Source organism: Oryza brachyantha, chromosome 3 (assembly GCF_000231095.2).
Source record: "Oryza brachyantha chromosome 3, ObraRS2, whole genome shotgun sequence".
Taxonomy (NCBI): domain Eukaryota; kingdom Viridiplantae; phylum Streptophyta; class Magnoliopsida; order Poales; family Poaceae; genus Oryza; species Oryza brachyantha.
Genome location: NC_023165.2, coordinates 12,108,694 through 12,131,725, shown reverse-complemented (window position 1 = coordinate 12,131,725; position 23,032 = coordinate 12,108,694). Strand labels below are relative to the sequence as shown.

General features: G+C 39.3%; 1 protein-coding gene across 1 annotated transcript; it reads right to left on the bottom strand.

Moving 5' to 3' along the window:
• Positions 1-10,147: 10,147 nt before the first annotated feature.
• On the bottom strand, positions 10,148-13,555 carry LOC102720217 (probable mediator of RNA polymerase II transcription subunit 26b). The gene is made up of 9 exons (XM_006650048.3): positions 12,850-13,555; positions 12,662-12,730; positions 12,490-12,572; positions 12,280-12,332; positions 12,052-12,170; positions 11,879-11,906; positions 11,460-11,791; positions 11,273-11,372; positions 10,148-10,982 (listed from the first exon to the last, which is right to left on the bottom strand). Exons 1-9 carry the CDS (start codon positions 13,255-13,257, stop codon positions 10,843-10,845), a joined length of 1,332 nt encoding a protein of 443 aa, XP_006650111.3. The 5' UTR covers positions 13,258-13,555; the 3' UTR covers positions 10,148-10,842.
• Between the last annotated feature and the right edge of the window lie 9,477 nt (positions 13,556-23,032).

Here is a 23,032-nt window from a genome sequence, read left to right as displayed (position 1 = left end):
GAATCGCCACACGAAACCCTTCCAACGCGTCTCTGATCGGGAGAGATTGATTTCGAATTTCTGGTTAAGAGAATAAGCGACACGAGCGTCCCCGTGGGCTCCTCTTTTTTATATAGCACTGGTGGGGCTCGGGGGCTTTTCCTAATCCGATTCTGACCCGTAATCACCGATCGCAGTTACGGTCCATGAGGGTTACGAATTTAGAGTTAGAGATAGATTACGGATAGAATTACGGTGGTCATATCCTTTCCTAAATATCGGCTAACCGATAAATCAACCAACATTCTTCCCTTGATTTAAAGGTTAATTACGAGTCTATCATATAATATAGCTCCCCAAAGCAATGTGTCACAACAACATTTAGCATTATTGAGACGACAAGACTTATAGTTCACAGTATCATACAAATAAACCCTTGATTAATTAAGCGGGTGTTGATTGAACTTAATCGCCCCGGTTTCCAGGATCATATTCAAGGTCATTACACAATCCCATGCTGGCCAAATGTTCTTTGAACAAATTGGGAGGTAAGACTTTGGTTAACGGATCCGCAAGCATTGATTTAGTGTTTATTTATTCAATTTTAATTGTTTGATCTTGTACTCTATCTTTCACAACATGATATTTAATGTCAATATGTTTGGCAGCTTCACTTGACTTGTTGTTACTCGTATAGAAAATTGCGGCCTCATTGTCACAGTATATTGTCAGTGGTCTTTCAATGCTGTCAACCACTTGTAATCCCGGGATAAAATTTTTAAGCCATACAGCCTGCCCCGTTGCGTGATAACATGCCATAAATTCTGCTTGCATTATCGATGATGCAGTCAGTGTTTGTTTAGTACTTTTCCATGAAATGACTCCCCCCGCGAGAGTGAATATATACCCAGAAGTAGATTTCTTGGTATCTAAACACCCTGCGAAGTCAGCATCCGAATAGCCTGTAACTTCAAGCTTATCAGATTTCTGTATGTGAGCATGTAATGTTTAGTTCCTTGCAAATAACGCAATACTTTCTTTACTGCCTTCCAGTGGTCCATACCTGGTTTAGACACATATCTGCCAAGCATCCCGGTTACAAACGCTAAGTTTGGTCGCGTACAAACTTGAGCATACATTAAGCTTCCGACAGCTGAAGCATATGGTACCTTAGTCATTTCTTTTTCTTCCAATTCATTTCTCGAACTTTGGAATGAACCAAATTTGTCCCCTTTCATAATTGAAGCAGGTGATGTCGAGCATTTGCTCATATTATATCTTTCCAATATTCTGGAAATATATGATCTTTGAGATAATCCTAGCACCCCTTTGGACCTGTCTCGGTGAATCTCGATACCTAAAACGTATGATGCATCACCGAGATCTTTCATATCAAATTTCGATGACAAAAATTCCTTGGTTTCTTGTAGCAGATTCTTGTCACTGCTTGCTAATAAAATGTCATCTACATAGAGTACTAGTATAATGAATTTTCCACCTTTAATTTCGGTATAAATGCAGTTGTCCACCTTATTTTCCTTAAATCCGAATTTCTTGATAATTTCATCGAACTTAAGGTTCCATTGTCTTGGCGCCTGTTTAAGTCCATAGATGGATTTCTTAAGTTTGCATCCCATATGGCTCTTTCCTTCCACAACAAAACCTTCCGGTTGAGCCATGTAAACATTTTCTTTAAGTCGCCATTTAGAAATGATGTTTTCACATCCATTTGATAGAGTTCTAAATCATAATGTGTTACTAGCGCCATGATAATTCTGAACGAGTCTTTCTTAGAGATAGGAGAAAACGTTTCATTATAATCAATTCCTTCTCTGTACGAAAAACCCTTCGCCACAAGTCTTGCTTTGAATCGTTCGATATTTCCTTTGGAGTCCAATTTAGTTTTGTAGACCCATTTGCAGCCTACTGTTTTTACTCCTTTAGGAATTTCTACTAGACCCCACACTTTATTTTGGCTCATTGATTTGAGTTCATCTTCCATGGCTTGAATCCACTTGGATGAATTTTGACTGTTTATGACTTCTTTAAATGAGGTGGGATCGCCTTCCCAATATCTTCACCCATGTAAATTTCATAATAATCTGGGATGGCAGATCTCCTGTTTCGTTGTGATCGTCTTAATTCTTGATTTTCATTATTGACCACATATGGTTCAGGATCAGGTTGCGAAATTTCTTCTTCATTATGTATCACAGGACTCTGTTGAGGCTCATTATTTTCATGGGTTTCGGTATTTTCCTCAGCAGTAGCCGTAGCGCCAACAGTGGGAACTACAGTTTGTGGTACATTATGAAAAATAAGGACATTATTCTCTTGGATTTCTGGAAGAGAAGAAACACTCACCCGAATTTCCTCAAGATTAATTTCCCTTTCCTGTGAACTCCCCATTTCATAATTTTTCAAGAAGACAGCGTGTCTGGTTTCTATAAATTTAGTGACACGGTCTGGACAGTAAAATCGATATCCCTTAGAATGCAACGGGTAACCGATAAAATGGCAGCTCACAGTCTTGAGGTCTAATTTCTTTAATTGGGGGTTGAATAATTTAGCTCCTGCACGGAAGCCCCACACTTTCAAATAATTCAATGTCGGTTTTCTTCCGGTCCATAATTCATACGGAGTTTTTGGCACCGACTTGCTTGGAACTGTTTAGTATGTGTGCAGCTGTTTTTAATGCCTCAATCCATAATTTATTTGATAAGTTGAAGTGACTAAGCATGCTCCGCACCATCTCCATGGGTGTGCGGTTGCGTCTTTCTACCACTTCATTTTGTTGAGGCTCCCCAGGCATGGAATATTGAGCAATAATCCCATGAATCTGAAGATATTGAGCAAATGGACCAGGACTTTGCCCAAATGGAGCATGTTTCCTGTAGTATTCACCACCACGGTCCGATCTCCCTATTTTAATTTTCGCGTTGTGCTGGTTTTCAACTTCTGCTTTGAATATTTTGAATTTTTCGAGAGATTCGTAACGATCGCTTATGGGGTAAATATATCCATAACGGGAGTAATCATCCGTAAATGTGATGAATGAATCAAAACCATCTACAGATGTCACTGGGAACGGTCCACAAATATCAGTGTGAATTATTTCTAGTGGACTCGTGCTCTTAGTGGCTCCTTTCTTAATTGATTTAGCAAATTTTCCTTTAACACAATCTATGCAATGATCAGCGTCAGAAAAATCTAACGGAAGTAATAATTCTTCTTTAATGAGACGTTCGATTCTTCCCCTAGAAATGTGGCCTAAGCGACAGTGCCACAATTTCGATGAAGTTTCATTTTATCATTGCAGGCATTTATGACATTCATCACGGTATGATCCAAAGAGAGCAAGTAGAGTTTGTCTCGCACGAAGGCAAGACCAATTACTTTATTTAGATGTTTAATGTAACAAGTTCTCTTGGAAAAATAACAGTCATATCCTGACTCTGCTAGGACTCTAACTGAAATAAGATTCCTTTTAACGGAAGGAGCAACTAAGACAATATTAAGTATTAAATTGTAGCCACTGGGAAGCTTGAGTGCGAGGTCTCTAACAGCCTCCACTTCAATCTCTGCTCCATCAGCTACTCTTAGGATGTGCTCCCCTTTCTTAGCGTCTGGACGCTATTCAATCCCTGTGATGAATTAGTAACGTGCACAGTGGCACCTGAGTCAACCCACCAAGAATTTCGGGAAACTCAACATATAGGGATTCATTAACGTTGGAAATTTCATTAATTTCATTTATACCTTTACGGGCCAACCACTTCTTGAAGTGGGGGCAGTCTCTGTGCCAATGTCCATTACTGTCAAAGAAAGTGCAGTGAGGACTCTTGAATTTTGGCCCAGCTAAAGGTTGAACAGTTGATTGAGCAGCCTTACTCCCTCCTTGTTTCGGAGGGTGAGATGGCTTGCCCTTTTTCTTTGATCCAGAGGCTTCTCCTTGATGGAACTTTCTCTTGCCCTTAGAGTTGACGAGGTTGAGCTGGTCAATATGTTTCTGCCTTTTGGCCTTTTGACGCTCTTCCTCTTCCACTGCGTGGGAGATAAGCTCTGAAATGGTCCACTTTTCTCTTTGAGTATTGTAATGAATTTTGAACAGATCATAATCAGAGTTTAGTGACTTCAGGATGAAATGGACAAGATATGCTTCCGAAATTTCCATGTCCATCGTCTTTAGTTGATGAGCCATGTGTGACATTTCCATGATGTGTTGTCGGATACCTTTCTTTCCATCGTAGACAGAATATCCTATTTTCATGATAAGAGTACTGGCATAAGTTTTACTGCGCGTCTTATAGTTTGTTTCAATGTTGGCCAGGTATGTCTTAACATTGTCAGAATCAATAATCCCCCCTATAATGGACGAAGAGATGTTGCTCTTGATATACATTAGGGACACTGTTTGATTTCTCCCAAGCGGACCACTTTTCATCGTAAGTCTATTTGAGATTGATGTATTCCTCATCATTCTCATCCATGTAATGAGCTAATTTCGGTTCCACAGGTGGATCCTCTCTAAGTCCAAGATCATTTTCCAACAACCCCAAATTCAGGAGCATGTTGTTTTTCCACTCAGCATAATTAGTCCCATCAAGTGGCTCAATCCTCTTAAGCTGTGACAAAGCTGCAGATAACAATTTATAATATAAAACATTTGATCAAAAAATAAAAATATTATATATAATACTTCTCCAAATCTAGTCACCGTTGGGCAGAAAAGACATAGAAAATGATAAAATAAATCCTTAATTATATCACCGTTGGGCAGAAATAATCAAATTTAAATTGACGTGAAATCATAAATAACATTGGTCAATAAATAACTTCACATCATAAATTCTTTCTAGCAAACTTCCCGTTGGTTCCATTTGACTAGAAATAATTTTTCTGAGCAATAAAATATATTTTATCAATTTTTCAGCAATTTTAAACAGCCCAAACAAGGTATAAATTGATTTCTAAAATTAAAAATAATTTTAAAAAAATTAAATTAAATTTTTTTCGGCCCATCCAATTACCGGGCCGGCCTACAAGAGGTCGGCCCGTTAGGCAGCGCGCGCATAGGGGGCACCAGCCCATGCGGCCGAGTCGGCCCATGAGCGCTGGCGACCCAAATAGCAGCGGCGGCCCAGGAAATAAGGGCGCTCGGCCCGTGGCCGTCCGATCTGATCGGATGACCAGGATTTGGTGCGACGAGATCAAAAGACCCCGGCGACCGAAACCCTAACCCTAGCCCCTTTCAGACTCCTCCCGCTCTTCTCCTCTTCTCCGGCGGCGGGCGGCGAGCGCCCAGGCGCTGGATGGCGGCGGAGCAGCGGTCCGGCGGGGAGGGCACACGCCAAAAAAACGCAGCCCGTCGCCCGCCGGCTGGGGGGCGAACACGCCCGAAGGCGGCGGCGCCCAAGCCAGCCGTTTCCTGTCAGCGCGGAGGTCCAGCAACGGTGGCAGCGCACGCGCGGCGGAGCCGGCGCGGCCGGAGGAGGAGAGTGGAGGCGGCAACGCACGTGCACGGGCAGAAGCCCGCACGACGGCGGCGATGACCGCGTGTGCGCACGCGCGGGGCGAAGCCTGCACGGCGGCAACGGCGACCACGCGCACGCACGCACGGGGCGAAGCCCGCACGGCGGCGGCAGCGGCGGCCTATTTCCCCGAAGCGGAGGCAGCAACAGCGGCGGCGGCGGCACCGTGCAGTGACCAAGGTCCACACGACGACGACGACGATTACTATTTCCACTCCGGTAAATTCTTCGGTTCAATAAATTCAATCGAATCGAATTGATTTTAGTGAATGAATTTTGGGGTTTTTGATCTAGGGTTTAGTTGATTTCTCGGATTGGAATTCGAATCAATTACATTGTATGTTAAACAACCAGTGTCATAAATTCAAACCGTAATCTGATTGCAACAATCAATTAGCCCGAAAATTGATTATATGGGACCAAGTACGAGTAGGAAAGCTCTGATACCACAATGTTAGATAATTCAATTCAATCATAAACAATAGATTACGAATTGAAACCCTAATCAATACAAGATCACCGATTAATTCAAATGCGGAAAACTAAATAAACCTACAGATGAAGACATCTGATTCCCTTCTTTTCTTTCCTTCAATTCCATCTTCTTTTCTTCAACTCCAGCGAGATTAGATCGCTGATGATCAGTTCTGAATCTCCGACCTTCGGGTCTCCAACGGCACTGTCCTAGAATCGCCGCACGAAACCCTTCCAGTGCGTCTCTGATCGGGAGAGATTGATTTCGAATTTCTAGTTGTGAGAATAAGCGACACGAGCGTCCTCGTGGCCTCCTCTTTTTTTATATAGCACTGGTGGGCCTCGGGGGCTTTTGCTTCCTAATCCGACTCTGATCCGTAACCACCGATCACAGTTACGGCCCATGAGGGTTACGAATTTAGAGTTAGAGATAGATTACGGATAGGATTACGGTGGTTATATCCTTTCCTAAATATCGGGCTAACCGATAAATAAACCAACAGTGCATATTCTGTATTCTTTTATCAGGTGTAAACTCTTTTGTTTTTTTGCTCTTGGTACACCCTCTGTCTCAGAATGCAATGCGTTTTGGTTTTTACTCCCAAGTTAAAATTTGTCTAACTTTAGTCAAATCTACAGAAAAATAAGAAAAAACTAGAATACCAAATAAATTCATATTTCATGATGTCTATGAAACTCCTTATATTCTGAAATGGAGATAGTACCTTATGTTACATGTCATTATAGCGGAAAAATAGGGGAACATCCAAGAGGAAATATTCCATTCAGTTTAATGGGGTGTGCGATTTGGAGTGACGCTGTTCCTGATGTCCAATAATTGTGCTGCTTTCACTTTGGTGGTTATCGTTTGGTGATCGAGAAAAAAAAAAGTAAACGATATATTTGTAAATGAAAAATATTTTGTTTTCCAATTTGAAACAAAAGTTTGAAAAATAAACTACGACAAAAAAATTCTTAAATTAACTCTAAATTTAAAGTAAAATTTTAAATTTTAATTTATTATAAATATAGTTAAAAGCGAAAAGACAATGACGTTCGGTGTCGGTGACGTTACAATTTGAAGTGGGGTTGTTTCTGGTTAAGGGAAAGGGAATTGGGAGCCATTTTAATCATCTGGTAATTAAGCTCTGGAATTCCGGTGAATTATTAGCAGCGATTGTTAGGATGGTCTCGATGGGACATGTCGGCGACAAACAAACATTCATTCATATCATATCTAGCGCTCTGCTCACTCACCACCATTCAGCTTAATGAAGGAGGAATTATTGGTGGATGTTTCAGCGATGAAGCTATCATCGATTAATTATGATGTTAATAATCCACTTAGTTTTAATTACAGTTAGTAGTAACAAATTAAGTGGTACTCCAAACTGTGTGGAAATTAGAGATGGCCTTCCTGGTTGCTAACACCTTCATCTGAATTCAAATGTAGGACGTTCTTGTGATAACCCACGTGAATTTATTCAATGATGTAAAGACTCCCTTCGTATTGTAATAGATCATGTCGCTTAATTTTTATCACATATTTGATCATTTGTCATATTAAAAAAACTTATACAATTACTATTTATTCTTTTGTGTGATTTGATTTATTAATAAATGTATTTTAATTATAACTTAAACGTTTACATATTTATACATTTTAATACGAAAAATAGCCAAACATGTGCTAGAAAAATCAACGACATTATTTATTAAAAAGTACAATCATTTATTTTCAAGAACTATTTTATGAATCTGTTTAGGGAGCCGTAGATTTGAAGAAGTGGAAGATGAATTGTGATTCCCGGCTACAAGTTTATTTCTAGTAGATTCTATAACTAGCGGGTTTCTAAATCTAGAATGACAATGGATTGTTTGATGACCAGAATATTTTTAGTAGTTACTACAAGTTCCCATAAGGCCCAATGTAGGTAAGATAAAATAAAAAAACGAATGCTTATAAATTTACTCCATCTATTTTAAAATATAACTACTTAGGATATGATTTGACTCGTTCTAGCGCCTATTCACATCACACCCTACGTACCTACTACCTCCTTCGTCCAAAAACTTTATTTTCGATTTCTCTGTCCAATGTGTTTTAATCATCCGTCTTATTTAAAAATTTTCTAAAAAAAAATTTAAAAATTACTCACACGTAAAGTACTATTTATATTTTATCATCTAATAATAAAAAAAATTTAAATAAGATGAAGAGTCACGCATTATTAAAAAACTGAAAAACAAGGAAGTATTTAGAAAGAACAGAGTTGAGACATATGAAAAAGGTAAGACAGAGTGAGCAGAGCACACAAAGGAACAAAAATGGTGATCACAGCGGCTCAGGGCTTGGTCTCCAACCGTTTGATGATGACAAGCACGCTGGGTTTGCCGACAATATTATTATTTCGGTTCCTCTACCTCTCTTGTCTGGCTTTTGCCGACTTGTTTCTTCCTCTCCTTGTCTTCCTTATTATTTATTTGATCTCCTCTTCCATTGATGTAATGGATTTAGAGAAGCAATAGTAGCTTGCACGACTTTACCTGATTGTCACTGTTACTACTCAGCAACTGACTTTGCCACTGAACTATTGGCTTTTTAATGCTTACATTATCATCGAGTGGGTATCTTATTGTTTCTGTTTTAAAATATACTGATCAAAGATGAACTAACCAACTCAATTTAATTGTGAATGGATAGAGCAAGTACTTGCAAACTAACTCGATCTAATTGGAAATGGATAGAGTAAGGCCGCATTTGGCATGAGGGGAGTGGAGTTATCCGTCACAAAAATATAGTAATAGATTAATACATAATTAATTAATTATCAAAAAAATATAAAATAGATTAATATGATTTTTTGAAACAACTTTTCTACAGAAAATTTTTGTTAAAAGTACACCGTTAGCGGTTTAGAAAACGTGCACACGAAAAATGAGAGAATCTGATAATATAAATGGAGAGCCGAATGTGGCTTAAGTAAGTATTTACATGTGTCTTTTTTGACATGTATTTAAATATCCATGGTCTGATATTCCTTTTGAGAACACATAAGCATGTTTTATTTCGAAACGGATAAAGCGAAATATAAGCATTTACAGATACCATCACACTAACCTGGTGAATTGATGCTGAAGTGGAAATGAAAAAGAAAAAATCCTGTAGCGCTGCAGGCGGACGGATATTCAAGAAGGAGGGTGTGAAAGGCGAGAGAGATTAAGCGTTGACCGCTGGAAAGGGTTTTGATTCGGGCATATCACCACCAGGAGGAAGAGAGGAGACACGTCCACGTCATCGCGCCCAACAGGATCACACCGGATGGTTTTTACTACTATTAGATAATGATATTAATTAATTATAACAATTGTATTTATTCGGCCCCTAAACTAGCCGCAGATGTCTCGACGTGAGACAGCGGTTTCTGCGGTTCTATCTACCAAAGTAAGCAATAGCTGACACAAACTTCTTTCAATAGTTTGGATTTCTATTCAAGTTATAAGAATTGGTAGGTGTAGAATTTAAAAAATAAGCCAAAAGATTCAATCTATAAAACTCAAGTCTTCCTGAATTATCATATTTTCTCGAAAGATAGCAGTACCAGTAGATAATGGATTTTTAGGGCGTGGATATCCAATCTTTAGTCTAAGAATTTTTATACATCTCAATAACAATAGAAAAAAAAAATCTTACAACAAAAGTAAAATAGCGGCTACTGATGTGGTCACCGTAATGAACCAAGACCTCTAGTTTTTTTTCATACAATTTAACTTTTATATATTTTTAGTTTAAAAATCTAAATCTTTATAGACGATAAGGTTAGACCCATTCCCAGTTTCCACCCTAACCGCCGGAGGGGACACCCTCAGCTGCACAGGCGGAAGTGACGTGGCACAGGTCACGTGGGTCAAGGCCTTGACCGGGCCCACCCAGCAGTGACAGCATCACCAGGACGCCTGTAGCCACACGAACAGAAAGTGCTGCCACGTCAACAGCGATAATCTCTCCACGTCACCTCGAAACCGGGCCACGAATATCATCATCATCAGGTCACGACAGTCAGTCTACCACCACTCGTCGGCACATGGCGACCGCCGATTGTTTTAGACCATCCAGACCGGAAGAAAAAAAGTCATTATGCTCAGCTCGAGGCCATAAGATAATAGCGATTAGGTAACTAATACTGACAGTCAAAGTGACTAATTAACCCCAAGGTTCACTGACTCAGACCACCCCAATGGATCTACACCTCTGAAGAGAGGAACAAAACTTCTAGTTAACTCCAAAAACAATGCAGCTGTTCCTGTACCTGTCTGCCAATTTCGGTCCAAGTAGAGAGAGCTCTACTGGTGAAAGCTACACTTGAGTAAACTGGCTTGACCTATTGTGCAGGAGACAAACCAAACCACCAGGATGTCCCCTCTGAAAGAAAAAAGAGACAGCAAAGGTGTACCTTTGCTGAAAACTGAGACCATCCTCACCCCCATGTCGTTGCCAATTTGCAGCCACAAACATCTGCAGATCATCAGCAATAATACATATATAGGGTGTGTGTGTATGTGTATGTTAGAACTGATATTAGAATTCGATAGTACTTTTGTAACATACTATCACTATTATCTCTACAAGCTTGACAACTTGACAAGCACTGACATAAAAGCTGTTAGTGCAACAGCAATGCTTCTCAGTTCTCACACATTTTTGTTTGAGAGAAGCCTTGTTGTCAAGTACTGTGCTGGGCAAAAAAAATTTGACCGATGATAAATATACAGGGTATAAGCAGCAGCCAGTTGGTGAGAGGGAGAGGATTTTCCGGCATAAAACTGAAGAGGCTGGGGATGTCCAGCATCGGTGCAATCAGCGACGGATGGCATGTCGATTCCGCAAACTGTTGTTGTTGGAGTTGTTCCTCGGCTTGCAACTGGGATGCACGTTTCGGTTCCTTTGCTTCGGTAGGTCTTGCGGATCTACCACTTGTATCGTTCGCTGCTTCTTTGCTGCAATGTGCATTTCAAATCAACATCAGTTACTCAAGAAATAGAATGTTTGGATCAAGAGTTCTTTTAACATCCTTAAAAAAAGCATCTCAATATATCAAGATATAATATAACTTGAGATACCAGAATTTTGTACTAAACTTTTGGTACCTTAAGGTAATTTTTTAAAGATGTTAAAAAAACCCTTGGATCAAAGCACTCATTGATGATTTTAGATACACTAGTATCTAAATGACTAAAACTTAGACATTCATAGTGTTGCATAGAGTGGAGGAAAACAGAAGGCATACCATTATAGAATTCTTGGTAACCTTCTTGAAGCATCCGTTTTGTAGCCTCAAGCTTAGCATTCACCTGAACTGAATTTTGATCAACCTGACTTGACAGTTCCTACACCCAAAGTGATAAATATATATATTTTAGCAAGGGCATACATAAAGAAGTAAGCATAGCTGTTCAACAGTAAGATGTGCTTACGTTACGCATAGTTGGTTTTGGTCTTTGAGCCACTGGGGCATCTTGCTGCTGCTTGGTTCGCATTTCTGAACATTTCGGTTCAAAATGCATCTTCTGAGGTGTCCAGGGACCATGTGCTGCAGCTGAATGCTTCCGCTGTGTCCCAGTGATGGATTGCTGCTTTGTTTGCCAATTGGAAGGCTCATATGGCTGTGACTGCCTCATCGCAGACTGGTCGAGCTTCCAGTTTTCTTCTGGATCATACCCCTGGCCCATAGGACGCTGCTTCTTGGAAGGCTCTTGGTTTGCAGGATAATGTTGTTGCACGCTCTCTTTGGCGCCGGTTCTAATGTCTGAAACACAGACATGCACAGCTCTGTCAATGCAAATGCATAACCAAGAAGAATGGCAGGATGGATCAAGGAAGTGCAATCACTCACTTCCATCATCATCCATTTCATCGAAGAACTTCTCGAAACCAAAGCAGGTTTGCGAGGAAAAGCAAAGACAGAATTTTGTCAGATCATAAATAGAACCTTATTACAAAGTTTCAGTGTTGTCAAACTGATACTCTTTTCTAGAGAAAAATAATAGACATTTCAATAGCAGATACCTCAGATAACTGGATGGAAGTACACGGTGTGGCGAAGAGAGCAGCTTCATCCATGGGAGGGGAAGGCAACCCTCCTTCCTGCTCCAAGCAAGAACCGTCCATCGACTGTGGAGTGTGATCTGTGATTTTTTATATTTTTGGTTGAGAAAATCATATTAAAATCATCTCATCTAGAAAGAACACTAGAACTGGGGTCGAGAAGATGTTCATCAAATTTGCATTCCTCACCTACAATAGCACCTCCATTGTTCACCCAGTCATTAACTACAATCTTCCAACCACTATAGTTTGCATCAACCATAACATCAAGAAAGCATTCATTCAGTGACATAAACAAGGGCAAATTACAGTAACAGAAAAGCTATCGTATCGCGTGAAACTGTTGTAAATCAATGAGAAGAAACTGACAAATCCATGCTAAGAGCAACAGAAACATACTCAATGAGCGATCGGACGAGCTGCCGAATCTGCTTTGAGCCATGCTTCCGCAGAGGTTTCACCGCTGTTCCAATCTCAGTGACCTACAAACCAATCAGGACTTATGAAGCAATGGACACGGAAGCACATGCAGATCAGGAAGCAGCAACAGAAGCAGCTCATGGCGGCTCACCCTGATGGTGTCCACCGTGAATTCCAGCTTCTGCAGAGCACGGAGCAGGTCGAGCAGCTCGGCCTCCGTCTGCAAGAGAAGACGAGATCGCACAGAGGAACAAACGGATGAAATGAATCAGTAGGTGGTATCAGCGAAGAGACAAGAAGAGATTGCGGCGGCGGGACGGCGAGGGCGAGGGCGAGGACCTTGTCTTGTGCGTCGAAGAGTGCGGCCTTGACGCGGAAGGCCTCTGCGGCGACGCGGTCGTCGTTGCAGTCACCGCGGGCATCGGCCGCCGCGGCGGCCGCGCCGTCGTCGTCGTCCGTGATGACCTCGGCACGGTCGGAGCTGCACAGCGTAGGGACGGCGCCGGGGGGCAACTGCTGGTCCGGTCGCGCCGCCACCTCCGCGACGGCAAGAGGCCGCGGCGTTGACGGGAGCACGACGAGCGCGGTGTAGAGGCGCTCGGCGATGCCGTCGCGGCGCGCGCGGAGGGCGTCCGGGTGGTCCTCGGCGGCGACCCGGATGGCCGCCTCGATGGCGTCGAAGATGCCGGCCCGCGCCCCGCCGAAGAACCCGCGCCAGTAGTCCAGCGACGGCGGCGGCGGCGCCATCGGCGCGCCGTTCCAAGTCCTTTTCCTTTTTTTTTATTGCCTTTTCTTAAACCCGTCAACCAAATTTATGGATTCATTAAAGCAACTCTGCTCGACGTCGCCGCGCCAATGGCGAAGCAACCAAGCAAGAGGAACAGAGAAAGTCTCGCGGCGATTCCGGTGACCGGTGCTGTGTCTAACCAACCAACCAACCAAGAAAGCAAGCAAGCAAGCAGGCTGTTTGTCTGTAACTACAGCGATTTCGTGGCGTCGTCGTCGTCGTCGTCTCGGTGGAGGAGGGAGACGGTGGGTGGATGGCGACGGGGAGGGGGAGGGGGAGGGGAGATCGCGGCGCGGGCGAATGGAAATCGGAAGGGGATGCGGGGCGGGGATGGCGCAATCCCAATCCAATCCGGATTCTCGGTGGATGTCATGTCATATTGTCATGTCTCATTCTCACCCACGCCGTCTTTTCCGTTTTTTTTTTCATTACTCCCCTTATTGGGCCGTGGCCCGTGCGGCCGGGCAAACGTGATGGGCCGGCCGCTTGCTCGGACAAATGCATATTGGGCCGCACCACCACGCGTGCATGTTGGGTTGGGCGCGTATTGGGCCCGAAAGGCCCAACAGAAGCCTGTTGCATTCATTCACCGCTGGTGAAGCTACAGCACAATGTCTCGTTAACTTGTTTTTTTAAGAAGGGTATTTTTACCCGGCCTCTACAGTGTTACTCAGGTCACTGTAACCACTAGGCTACATGCCCTTTCACATGTTAAAAAAAACTTGTTTGTTGGTTTAAAAAAAACTTGGTTGCTGGTTTTGAAAAAAAAATCTTGGTTGTTGGTTTTCAAAAAAAAAAAAGAACTTTGTTGTTGTTTTATTGTGATAAGTTAGAAGAGTAGAATGCAATCATCTTCTACTCTAAATGACTTTCACCCGATACATATAAATAAGAGTAGGCTTATTATCCCATAATGAAGCTATATAAAAATATACGTGTCTTTTTCCTTTTTACAAACTCGTGAAGACTTTCACACCGACCACATGCACCCTACGTTCGTAAATACTATAGTCGAACGTTTGTCCGTCGATAGGCACAGCAACACGCCGATGTAGTAGTGTGTGTTGTCCTATAGGATATATCGGTGTACAGCTGTACATCCGAATTAATCTGTTTACTATGATTATTATAATTATTGAGAATGATATATGTGTAGATGTTTATATATACCAGCTGCATTTTCATCAATATTAACACTAATTTGAGCCCAATCAAAGTATGTGAAACTACTTGTCTTTTTAGATAATTATGTGAAACTACTTGCATTTTAACTTTTGCCTTTTAAACCTTTTTAGGCTATTTAGGATAAACATGAGGTGGTATAGATAATCTTATTTTCGGCTATTTATGTGCTAATTTCCATAGTTTTAATCATTCCATTGTTCTAGAGCCAATCAGATAATTAGAAAAGAAATATAATCAATTTAAAAATTAACAACTAACCATTGAAATGACTAAAAGAGATTATTTTGATATTTCCTTAATCTATGCTAAGCAAACTACTCATCTGTTTCAATAAAAGTGCATCTCTAGCGATGTAGAGGCAAATTAGATATACAAGAAAAGCTAAGTTAAATATCACTGATTAAATAATTAAAGAGATCGTATGGAGTCATCAGAGATAGGCAGGGATAAAATGAATAGAGATTTGAATACCAAATTATTGATCGGATAGCCGGTACTCTATAAATATATTTTTATAGGATAAATTTAGATCGTAGCAATACATATCGGACAGGATGAGCACAAATGTTTATATTTTAGCAATTATTAATCTTTAATAGGTAGAGAAGCTATACTTGTTTCTGGTGCGAAATAATGGCACAGTTGAGCTTTAAAAGCGTCGTTGGCAGGTAGCTACTCCTTATCCTACCGCATCGATCGATTATCAAATTAATCAGCCGGGCCACGCTAATTACGCACGTACACGCTGAATCTTGTCAGCGTGCGTAATTGAGTGAGTGAATTAACTGGGACAGTCATACGATAAATGTTGCAGGGGATTTAACTTTGCAAGAGTAATAAATATATAGCATGGTCCGCCGTGAATGAATGGATATAAAAATCTCATTTACTTCCTCGTCCGTTTTATAAGATAAGATGATATTTGATTTTTTTATAACGTTTGATCATTCGTGTCTTATTCAAAAATTTAGTATAAATATATAAAATGATAAGTCGTGTTTAAAGTTCAGGCAAAGTAAATGATATTTTTATAATTTTTTAAATAAGACAAATAATCAAATATTATAAGAAAAAAGTCAAATATCTTACATTATAAAACGGAGGGAGTAATATATTGTATTAATGCCACGCGTTTCATTTCATATCATGCAATAATATGCATCCTTCCATCCATCAATATAATGCATGCCTCTCGCAGCAGCACATCAGCATGGTCATCAATCGATCGATTAAAGTGATTAACCATACTCTGGTTACATGGCCGGATAGTTCAGTTAACTAGCTAGACGACGTCGTGCATGCTTTTGCAGTGAGCAATATATGACTGAATATACGGTAAATATATTAAAATGATGTACGGATATATTTGTTGTGTGATATATGGATAAATATTATATATATATAAAGAAATAATAGATGAATATACATGACATGTTTGCATTTTAATATTTAGAATATGATGTAGCATGCTACCGGGTGATCGAAATATAATTGTTGATACGTCAAGCTTATGTAGCATATTTATATGAGTTTTAAATATTCATTTCCTTCTGCGTTATAAAATTTCTGGCATATACAAAATATATACATTAATATATGAATGAATATAGACACTCAAAGAGTCTTATAATATGGAATGGAGAGAGTATAATACAACCTCTATTTCACAACATAAGACTTTTTAATATTACATAGATTTATATAGATGCCAATAAATCTGACATATATAAACAATATATATTAATCAATAAATTAATCCAGATATAATAAAAAATCTTACGATATAAACGAATTAAGTAGTTGCTAGTAGATAATAACATGATATGTCTATATGTTGAGCTTTACTATTAGAAAAAATGGATAACTTAAGTAGACAACCAAAGAAGTTTCACTGGATATCATGATCGATGGGAGCAGTCAAAGTTGGGACAGCAGACTGCAGTACATATACAGGATAGCGTTAACTCCGTTTCACCGAGTAAGGCTTTATAGCCTACTTTAAATTTATATAAATGCTAATAAATCTAAAAATATATAAATATAATATACATACAATAATTAATGATAAAGTTAGTTATAGCTAAAATGTCTTATAATATAAGATAAATTATAAAATGGAGAGAGTAATTAAGGGCATGTGCAACAATAATTAGTAGAGATTTACTTTAGTCCAATAAAAAGTACTTTGATGTATTAGTACCTCGCAGTACCAAATTATTTCTAATTGTTAAATCTAACAGTACACATCTTACTCAGTTAGATCCAATGGTGAAAAATTATTTGGTACCTCAAGATACTTTTTGTTGAACCGGGACAAATCTCTAATTAGTAATGTTTACTGGTATAGAACATTGAGAAAAGAATAAAGAAATCAAAAGCATGCTTCATAAATGTGTGAAAAAGGAACAAGAGGATAATAAAAAATGTTATTATTGTCTCAACTGTTATTAAAAAAACGTCTGAATGGATAAGTGTCTACTACCTGTCGCAAGATATAATCATTTATAGGTTTTGTAGGGATTAAAGTTAAGAAGAATAGATTATTGTATCCTTTAATAAATAAAGAACAACTTAGGTGAAATGGTAGGTCGGGGATAAGATGTGAAAATTTGAATGAAAAGTAATTTTTGAACAAATAGTATTGTTACTTAATACCAAAAATGTTTATATTTTGATATAAGATTTTAATACCATAATTGTTTGGATTTTAGGACGGAGTGACTAGAATATGCCTTTAAACATACCTTAACATTAGCAAAATAATATATACAGTTTACTTGCACCTACAAAAGTGTTTACTAGCTTGCTTGCTCTCTTCGTCGCCACAAACTTGGTAACATCAAATTATTTGGTGACATGGAGAAAATAGAGGGGATAAAAGAGAAAAGTTATCATTGCATGATAACAGCTTAAAGTCAACTTTTATCATATATTAAAGAAAATTCTGTTGTATGAATTTGGACAAAAGAATAGGACAATAAAAATTTATTTTTTTATATTAATTAAGAAACTATCGCGGACTATATCTTTATATATACATACCCTTTTTATTGCTAATGTGGATCAAACAATGATCGATTCGATTATTGACTCCATCTTTTAACATACCTGGACTGTCCGGATGAGTCAATTTCGGACAAGTACCATACATGCATGATCGCTAGTGCCGTGCTTGCATGCATGCAGGCAACGTACGCTTTTAATCGTACTAAATAAAAAGAAAAGGACAGTTTTCATGTAGCACAGCACGTTGCACCTGCTACCTTTCTCGCTTAATTAACTGGGTGTCGACTGGTTGATCTCTGTTTTTTTTTTCAGGCTGAATTGCTATAATAAAGGCAAGATCATGCAACTTTGGATCTAATGGGCTGCTGCTTGCTTGCTTGCTTGCTTAATTGTTTGGTAAAATCCAGTCACATCTTGATTCAGTTAATTAATCATGTTTTCATCCAGCCTGTGCAGATCAGGCCTGAGGAAATTAAAGATCGATCGATTATCTCGGGCATGCACGATTCGTGCAGCACGAATCTGAAAATGTAATGTAGTGAGTACGATTAATCGATCCAACGGCAGACAATTAATGCAAGAAGCCAATAGATTAAAATTAACTCTGACGGCAAATGAGCAACCTGGTTACATACAGCTACAGTCATGTTTGTGGTGGTCAAGGTGGGTAATCGGTCAGACCGAACAATTTAGTCTTGATTTTTGGTCTTCAACTAAACTCTAGTCCTCTCTTCGTCCATAAATATTTCACCGTTTGTTTTATTTATTTTTTCTAAAATATATAAATTTATATATATGCATAAAAGTATATTTGATAATAAATAAATGATCTAAAAATAATTAATAATTATATAATTTTTAAATAAAATAAATAGTCAAATATATTAAAAAAGTCAACGGCGTCAAATATTTAGGAAGAGAGAGTGTATTAAGAACCTCTGAATTAGGGACATGGCACTATTTTTATCTTTTTAGCATGTATTAGGGGTGCATTTATAGGTATACAGTGTGGTGTTGCTGGTAGTGGTGTGTGCACGCCTGTGTCTGGCACATAATCGCAAAAAGAAAATTAGGATTGATCGGTTAAAAAAACTAAAAACAAGAAATTCAGTCTCGTCGTGATCGAAAATCAGCAACATTTTTCACATTAGTGGATGCAAAGAAATCATTAAAAAAATTAACGATTTTATACCACAAAAAATCACAAGAAGAAATCATAGAAATACCCTTAATGGGTTGCATTACTAACGTGAATAGGATGTACAAATTGGGGTTCAACACTATTGGAGGCATTGCCCTAGTTGGTTGAAGTTGAATATTGCATTTGGTTTTTCCTTGTGCTAATAATTCACTCTTTTGGGTTAACCAGATGATCAATCGAATTGTTCGGTCTTCCACTACCTGACATGTTTTGGCTTTTTTGATCTCGATTCGGTCTTTTTTGTTTGGTATTTCTTTTCTGTATTCTTTGGAAAAAAAATTGAACATATCATTCCAGATACACACAAAACAACACACATGCTTGGTTTTTTTTTTTCTTTGATATACGACTACTTGCATCTCTTTATTATACGATGGCGACGGCGATCGATCGATCGATGTTGGGTGCGGTTGCATCTGGCATGATTGAGTCCACTCCCGGCACTCTTGAACGATATAATTAAAAGGGTAATCCAAAGGTGAAGCATAACTAATCGCCGGCTGGGTGCCAATTAGTACATAGTAAATTAAGCTAATTGCAGAGGTGCTTGATTGGGTCAAATTGGGAATTAAGCAAAGGAAAAAGGCGGCAGTAGCTAGCTAGCTAGCTGGCATAATTGTTGCTTTCTTCTGAAGATATCAGCTCTGCAGACTCTGCACTGCACACAGCAGCAGCAGCAGTGGAGTAATGATCGATGATTTTGTTCCATGCCCCATCTTGTGTCGACACAAAATGACATGTGTCCTTACCTGTTAATCCTGCATGTCTAACAATTAGGCAGCCACTGCCCCATCTTCGCGTCATGCATTTGCTCCATTTTTTCGTTCCCGCCCTGCGTACGTGCTTTTCTTTTCACCGTGTTCTTTCTGTGCGTTTTCATCTTAGTCTATTTAGAAGCGAATAAAGCAGGCGGCCAGCAGTGCATCCTCCAGTGCATCTTCCAAGGACCGGAAATGGCGCAGTTTTTTCCAGCTTTTGATCGAAACCTCTGGAGGTGGAACAAGACAACGGTAATACTTTACTTCTTCTTCTTCTTTCTTTAGTTCCGGTGCAACCTGTAAGATCATAAGCATGATTAATATTTTCTGATGAACAATTGGCTTGCGATTTGGTTTATAAATTGAATTTGATTTGGAAACAATTAAGATGTTGGTGCGAGTGTGTGTAACTAATGTGAGTCAGGTTGCGATATCTGTGCTCGGAAACGGTTGGTTTGTCTCTAGTTGTGCAGGTGACTTGAGGTCAATATCGGTCAATGGCGGTGGGATCGTGACTAGGCTCAGGGAGGAGCTGAGGTCCGGACGATCGAGAATGTCGGGTGACGATATTGAATGCAAGTTGACACATGGTGAGGAACACCGTATGAGGATGGATGTGTAACGGGCTTCACAAGTTATACGTGCAAGCATCAGAGAAATCACGAGAAAAATCGAAGTGAATTTGAGAAGGAATAGAGGAAGCGTGCTATACGCATGTACATGTACATATGTACATGGGATTAGTTGGTTAATTGCTGTGCTACAGTATTTTTCCGGTTACGTAGCAGGGCAGCAGTACGTACGGCTGCGTACACGTTCAAGAGATCGATCGGTGCTTGAGACGGATTCCGATCGAGCAGGCCAAGTCCGAGATGGAGATCAATGAAGGACGGTTGCCTATCCGTATTGGACACAGAGATAGAAAGAAAGAGATTCAATTTTGGTAAATTGAATTAGTTTAGAAAATCAAGAGATTGAGTCCTATTAGGATAAAGAGTTCTATTCCTAATTAAAGATAGATTTTTCGATATAAATAGGTACCGAAGGGTATGTCCCCGGTGTGCTTTTGTGAGATTTAGTTGTTGATTCTCGATCGATGATTTTGATAGGAGTGCTGTTGGTGCACTTTGTAAATAAAGTTTGGTACTTATTTGAACCTCCTGTTGATCATAATATTATTGGAACTAGATGGGTTTTCAAAAATAAACAAAATCAGGATGGTTTAATTGTTAGAAACAAGGCTAGACTTGTGGCTCATGGTTTTACTCAAACGGAAGAGTTGGATTATGATGAAACTTTTGCTCCTGTTGCTAGAATTGAAGCAATTAGACTTTTGTTGGCTTTTGCTGCTTCAAAAGGTTTTAAATTATTTCAAATGGATGTTAAAAGTGCTTTTATAAATGGCTATATACAGGAGAAAGTTTATGTGAAACAACCACCTGGTTTTGAAAATCCTGATTTTTCCAACCATGTTTTTCGTTTGTCTAAAGCCTTGTATGGCTTGAAACAAGCACCTAGAGCATGGTATGATAGGCTTAAAAACTTTTTACTTGCTAAAGGTTTTATAATGGGAAAAATTGATAAAACTCTCTTTGTTCTTAAGCATGGTGATGATCAACTGTTCGTTCAGATTTATGTGGATGATATCATCTTTGGTTGTTCATCTCACTCTTTGGTTGTGAAGTTTACTGAAACGATGCACAGGGAATTTGAAATGAGTATGATGGGTGAGTTGACTTATTTTTTGGGATTGCAAATTAAACAAACACCTCAAGGTACGTTTGTGCATCAAACAAAATACACCAAGGATCTTTTACAACGTTTCAAGATGGACAATTGCAAGCCGATGACTACACCTATAGGATCTGCTACTGTGTTGGATCCTGATGAAGATGGTGAAGCGGTTGATCAAAAGGAATACAGAAGTATGATAGGATCATTGCTTTATCTCACTGCTTCAAGACCGGATATACAATTTGATGTGTGTTTGTGCGCTCGATTTCAAGCTTCTCCGAGAGCTTCACATCACCAAGCGGTTAAACGCATCATGAGATACTTACAACACACTCTTGAATTTAGAATTTGGTATTCTACTTCACCCAAAGATGCGGATTTTGGAGGCTTAGAATTGATAGGAAGAGTACCAGTGGTACATGTCATTTTCTTGGTACTTCATTGATTGCATGGTCTTCTCGAAAACAATCTAATGTTGCTCAATCAACTGCTGAATCTGAATATGTTGCTGCTGCTAGTTGTTGCTCCCAAATTTTGTGGCTTATCTCAACCTTGAGAGATTATGGTCTTACTTTTGAGAAAGTTCCTCTCTTTTGTGATAATACAAGTGCTATTAATATTGCTAAGAATCATGCTCAACACTCACGCACTAAGCACATTGATATTCGTTTTCACTTTTTGAGGGATCATGTTGAAAAGGGAGATGTGGAATTAAAATTTGTTGATACTACATTGCAATTGGCTAATATTTTCACGAAACCTTTGGATTCTTCTCGATTTGCTTTTCTTCGGGGAGAATTAGGAGTTATTCATCCTTTTGGCATCAATTAAGGGGGAGTTTTTGGCTCCGTGTTGCATTTTTCCTCTTTTGATTTTGTTTTTGCATACATGTTTTAATTAATGCATGGTGTGTTTTAAAACAAAAAAAAATCAAAAAAAGGAAGAGCTTTGTTTCGTGCCTTTAGTATATCAATGAAGGACGGTTGCCTATCCGTGTTGGACACAGAGATAGAAAGAAAGAGATTCAATTTTGGTAAATTGAATTAGTTTAGAAAATCGAGAGATTAAGTCCTATTAGGATAAGGAGTTCTATTCCTAATTAAAGATAGATTTTTTGATATAAATAGGTACCGAGAGGTATGCCCCCCGGTGTGCTTTTGTGAGATTTAGTTGTTGATTCTCGATCGACGATTTTGATAGGAGTGCTGTTAGTGCACTTTGTAAATACCAGTTGATGCAATAAAGTCAAGATCATTCAATCTACGTTTTCGGCTCTCATCTACTGGTGATTTTTTGGATTCCGACGATCCGATCGACGTCATAGGAGTGGCGCGATTCGATGATCTGTTCGGCGGCACATGAGCGGCGCGATCAAGGTAGCGGCGACACAGGAGCGACGCGATCAAGGTAGCAAGTCTTCGTCAATTTCTTCGACAAAGGTAATCCTTTATTCCGCGAAAGATTTTTGGGTTTTGTTTTTTCCCTAGCATTCACCCCCCTCTGGTAGGTTTGTTTGATCTTGTTCGATCCTACACAACCATCATTTCATCATGTCATCAGTTCTTAGTTTTCTTTAATAGGATTTGATTTAAACATGGAGGCACAAGATGATGATTTCATCGATTTGAACTTGCCACTAGATAATGGTGCCATCAATTTTGAAGCACCTCAATATGGTCAGTTTGTTATTTAAAATTTTTTTATCATACTTTTGGTAGTAGAACCGGCTAATATTCAGTCTTGCAGGTGGATTTAACCTTTACTTTGAACATGATGCTATGGACTTGATTGATGAATTAGAAATTGAGGCAGCGGATCAAGGTTTCTATTTTGAACTTGCCCATTTTGCTT

Coding starts and splice junctions, on each gene's coding strand:
- LOC102720217 (XM_006650048.3), bottom strand. CDS start 13,257: ATGGCGCCGCCGCCGCCGTCGCTGGACTACTGGCGCGGGTTCTTCGGC. Junction 12,333..12,489: donor CTCGTCCGATCGCTCATTGA/GTATGTTTCTGT, acceptor TGCAAACTATAG/TGGTTGGAAGATTGTAGTTA. Junction 11,907..12,051: donor CTTCCATCCAGTTATCTGAG/GTATCTGCTATT, acceptor GGTTTCGAGAAG/TTCTTCGATGAAATGGATGA.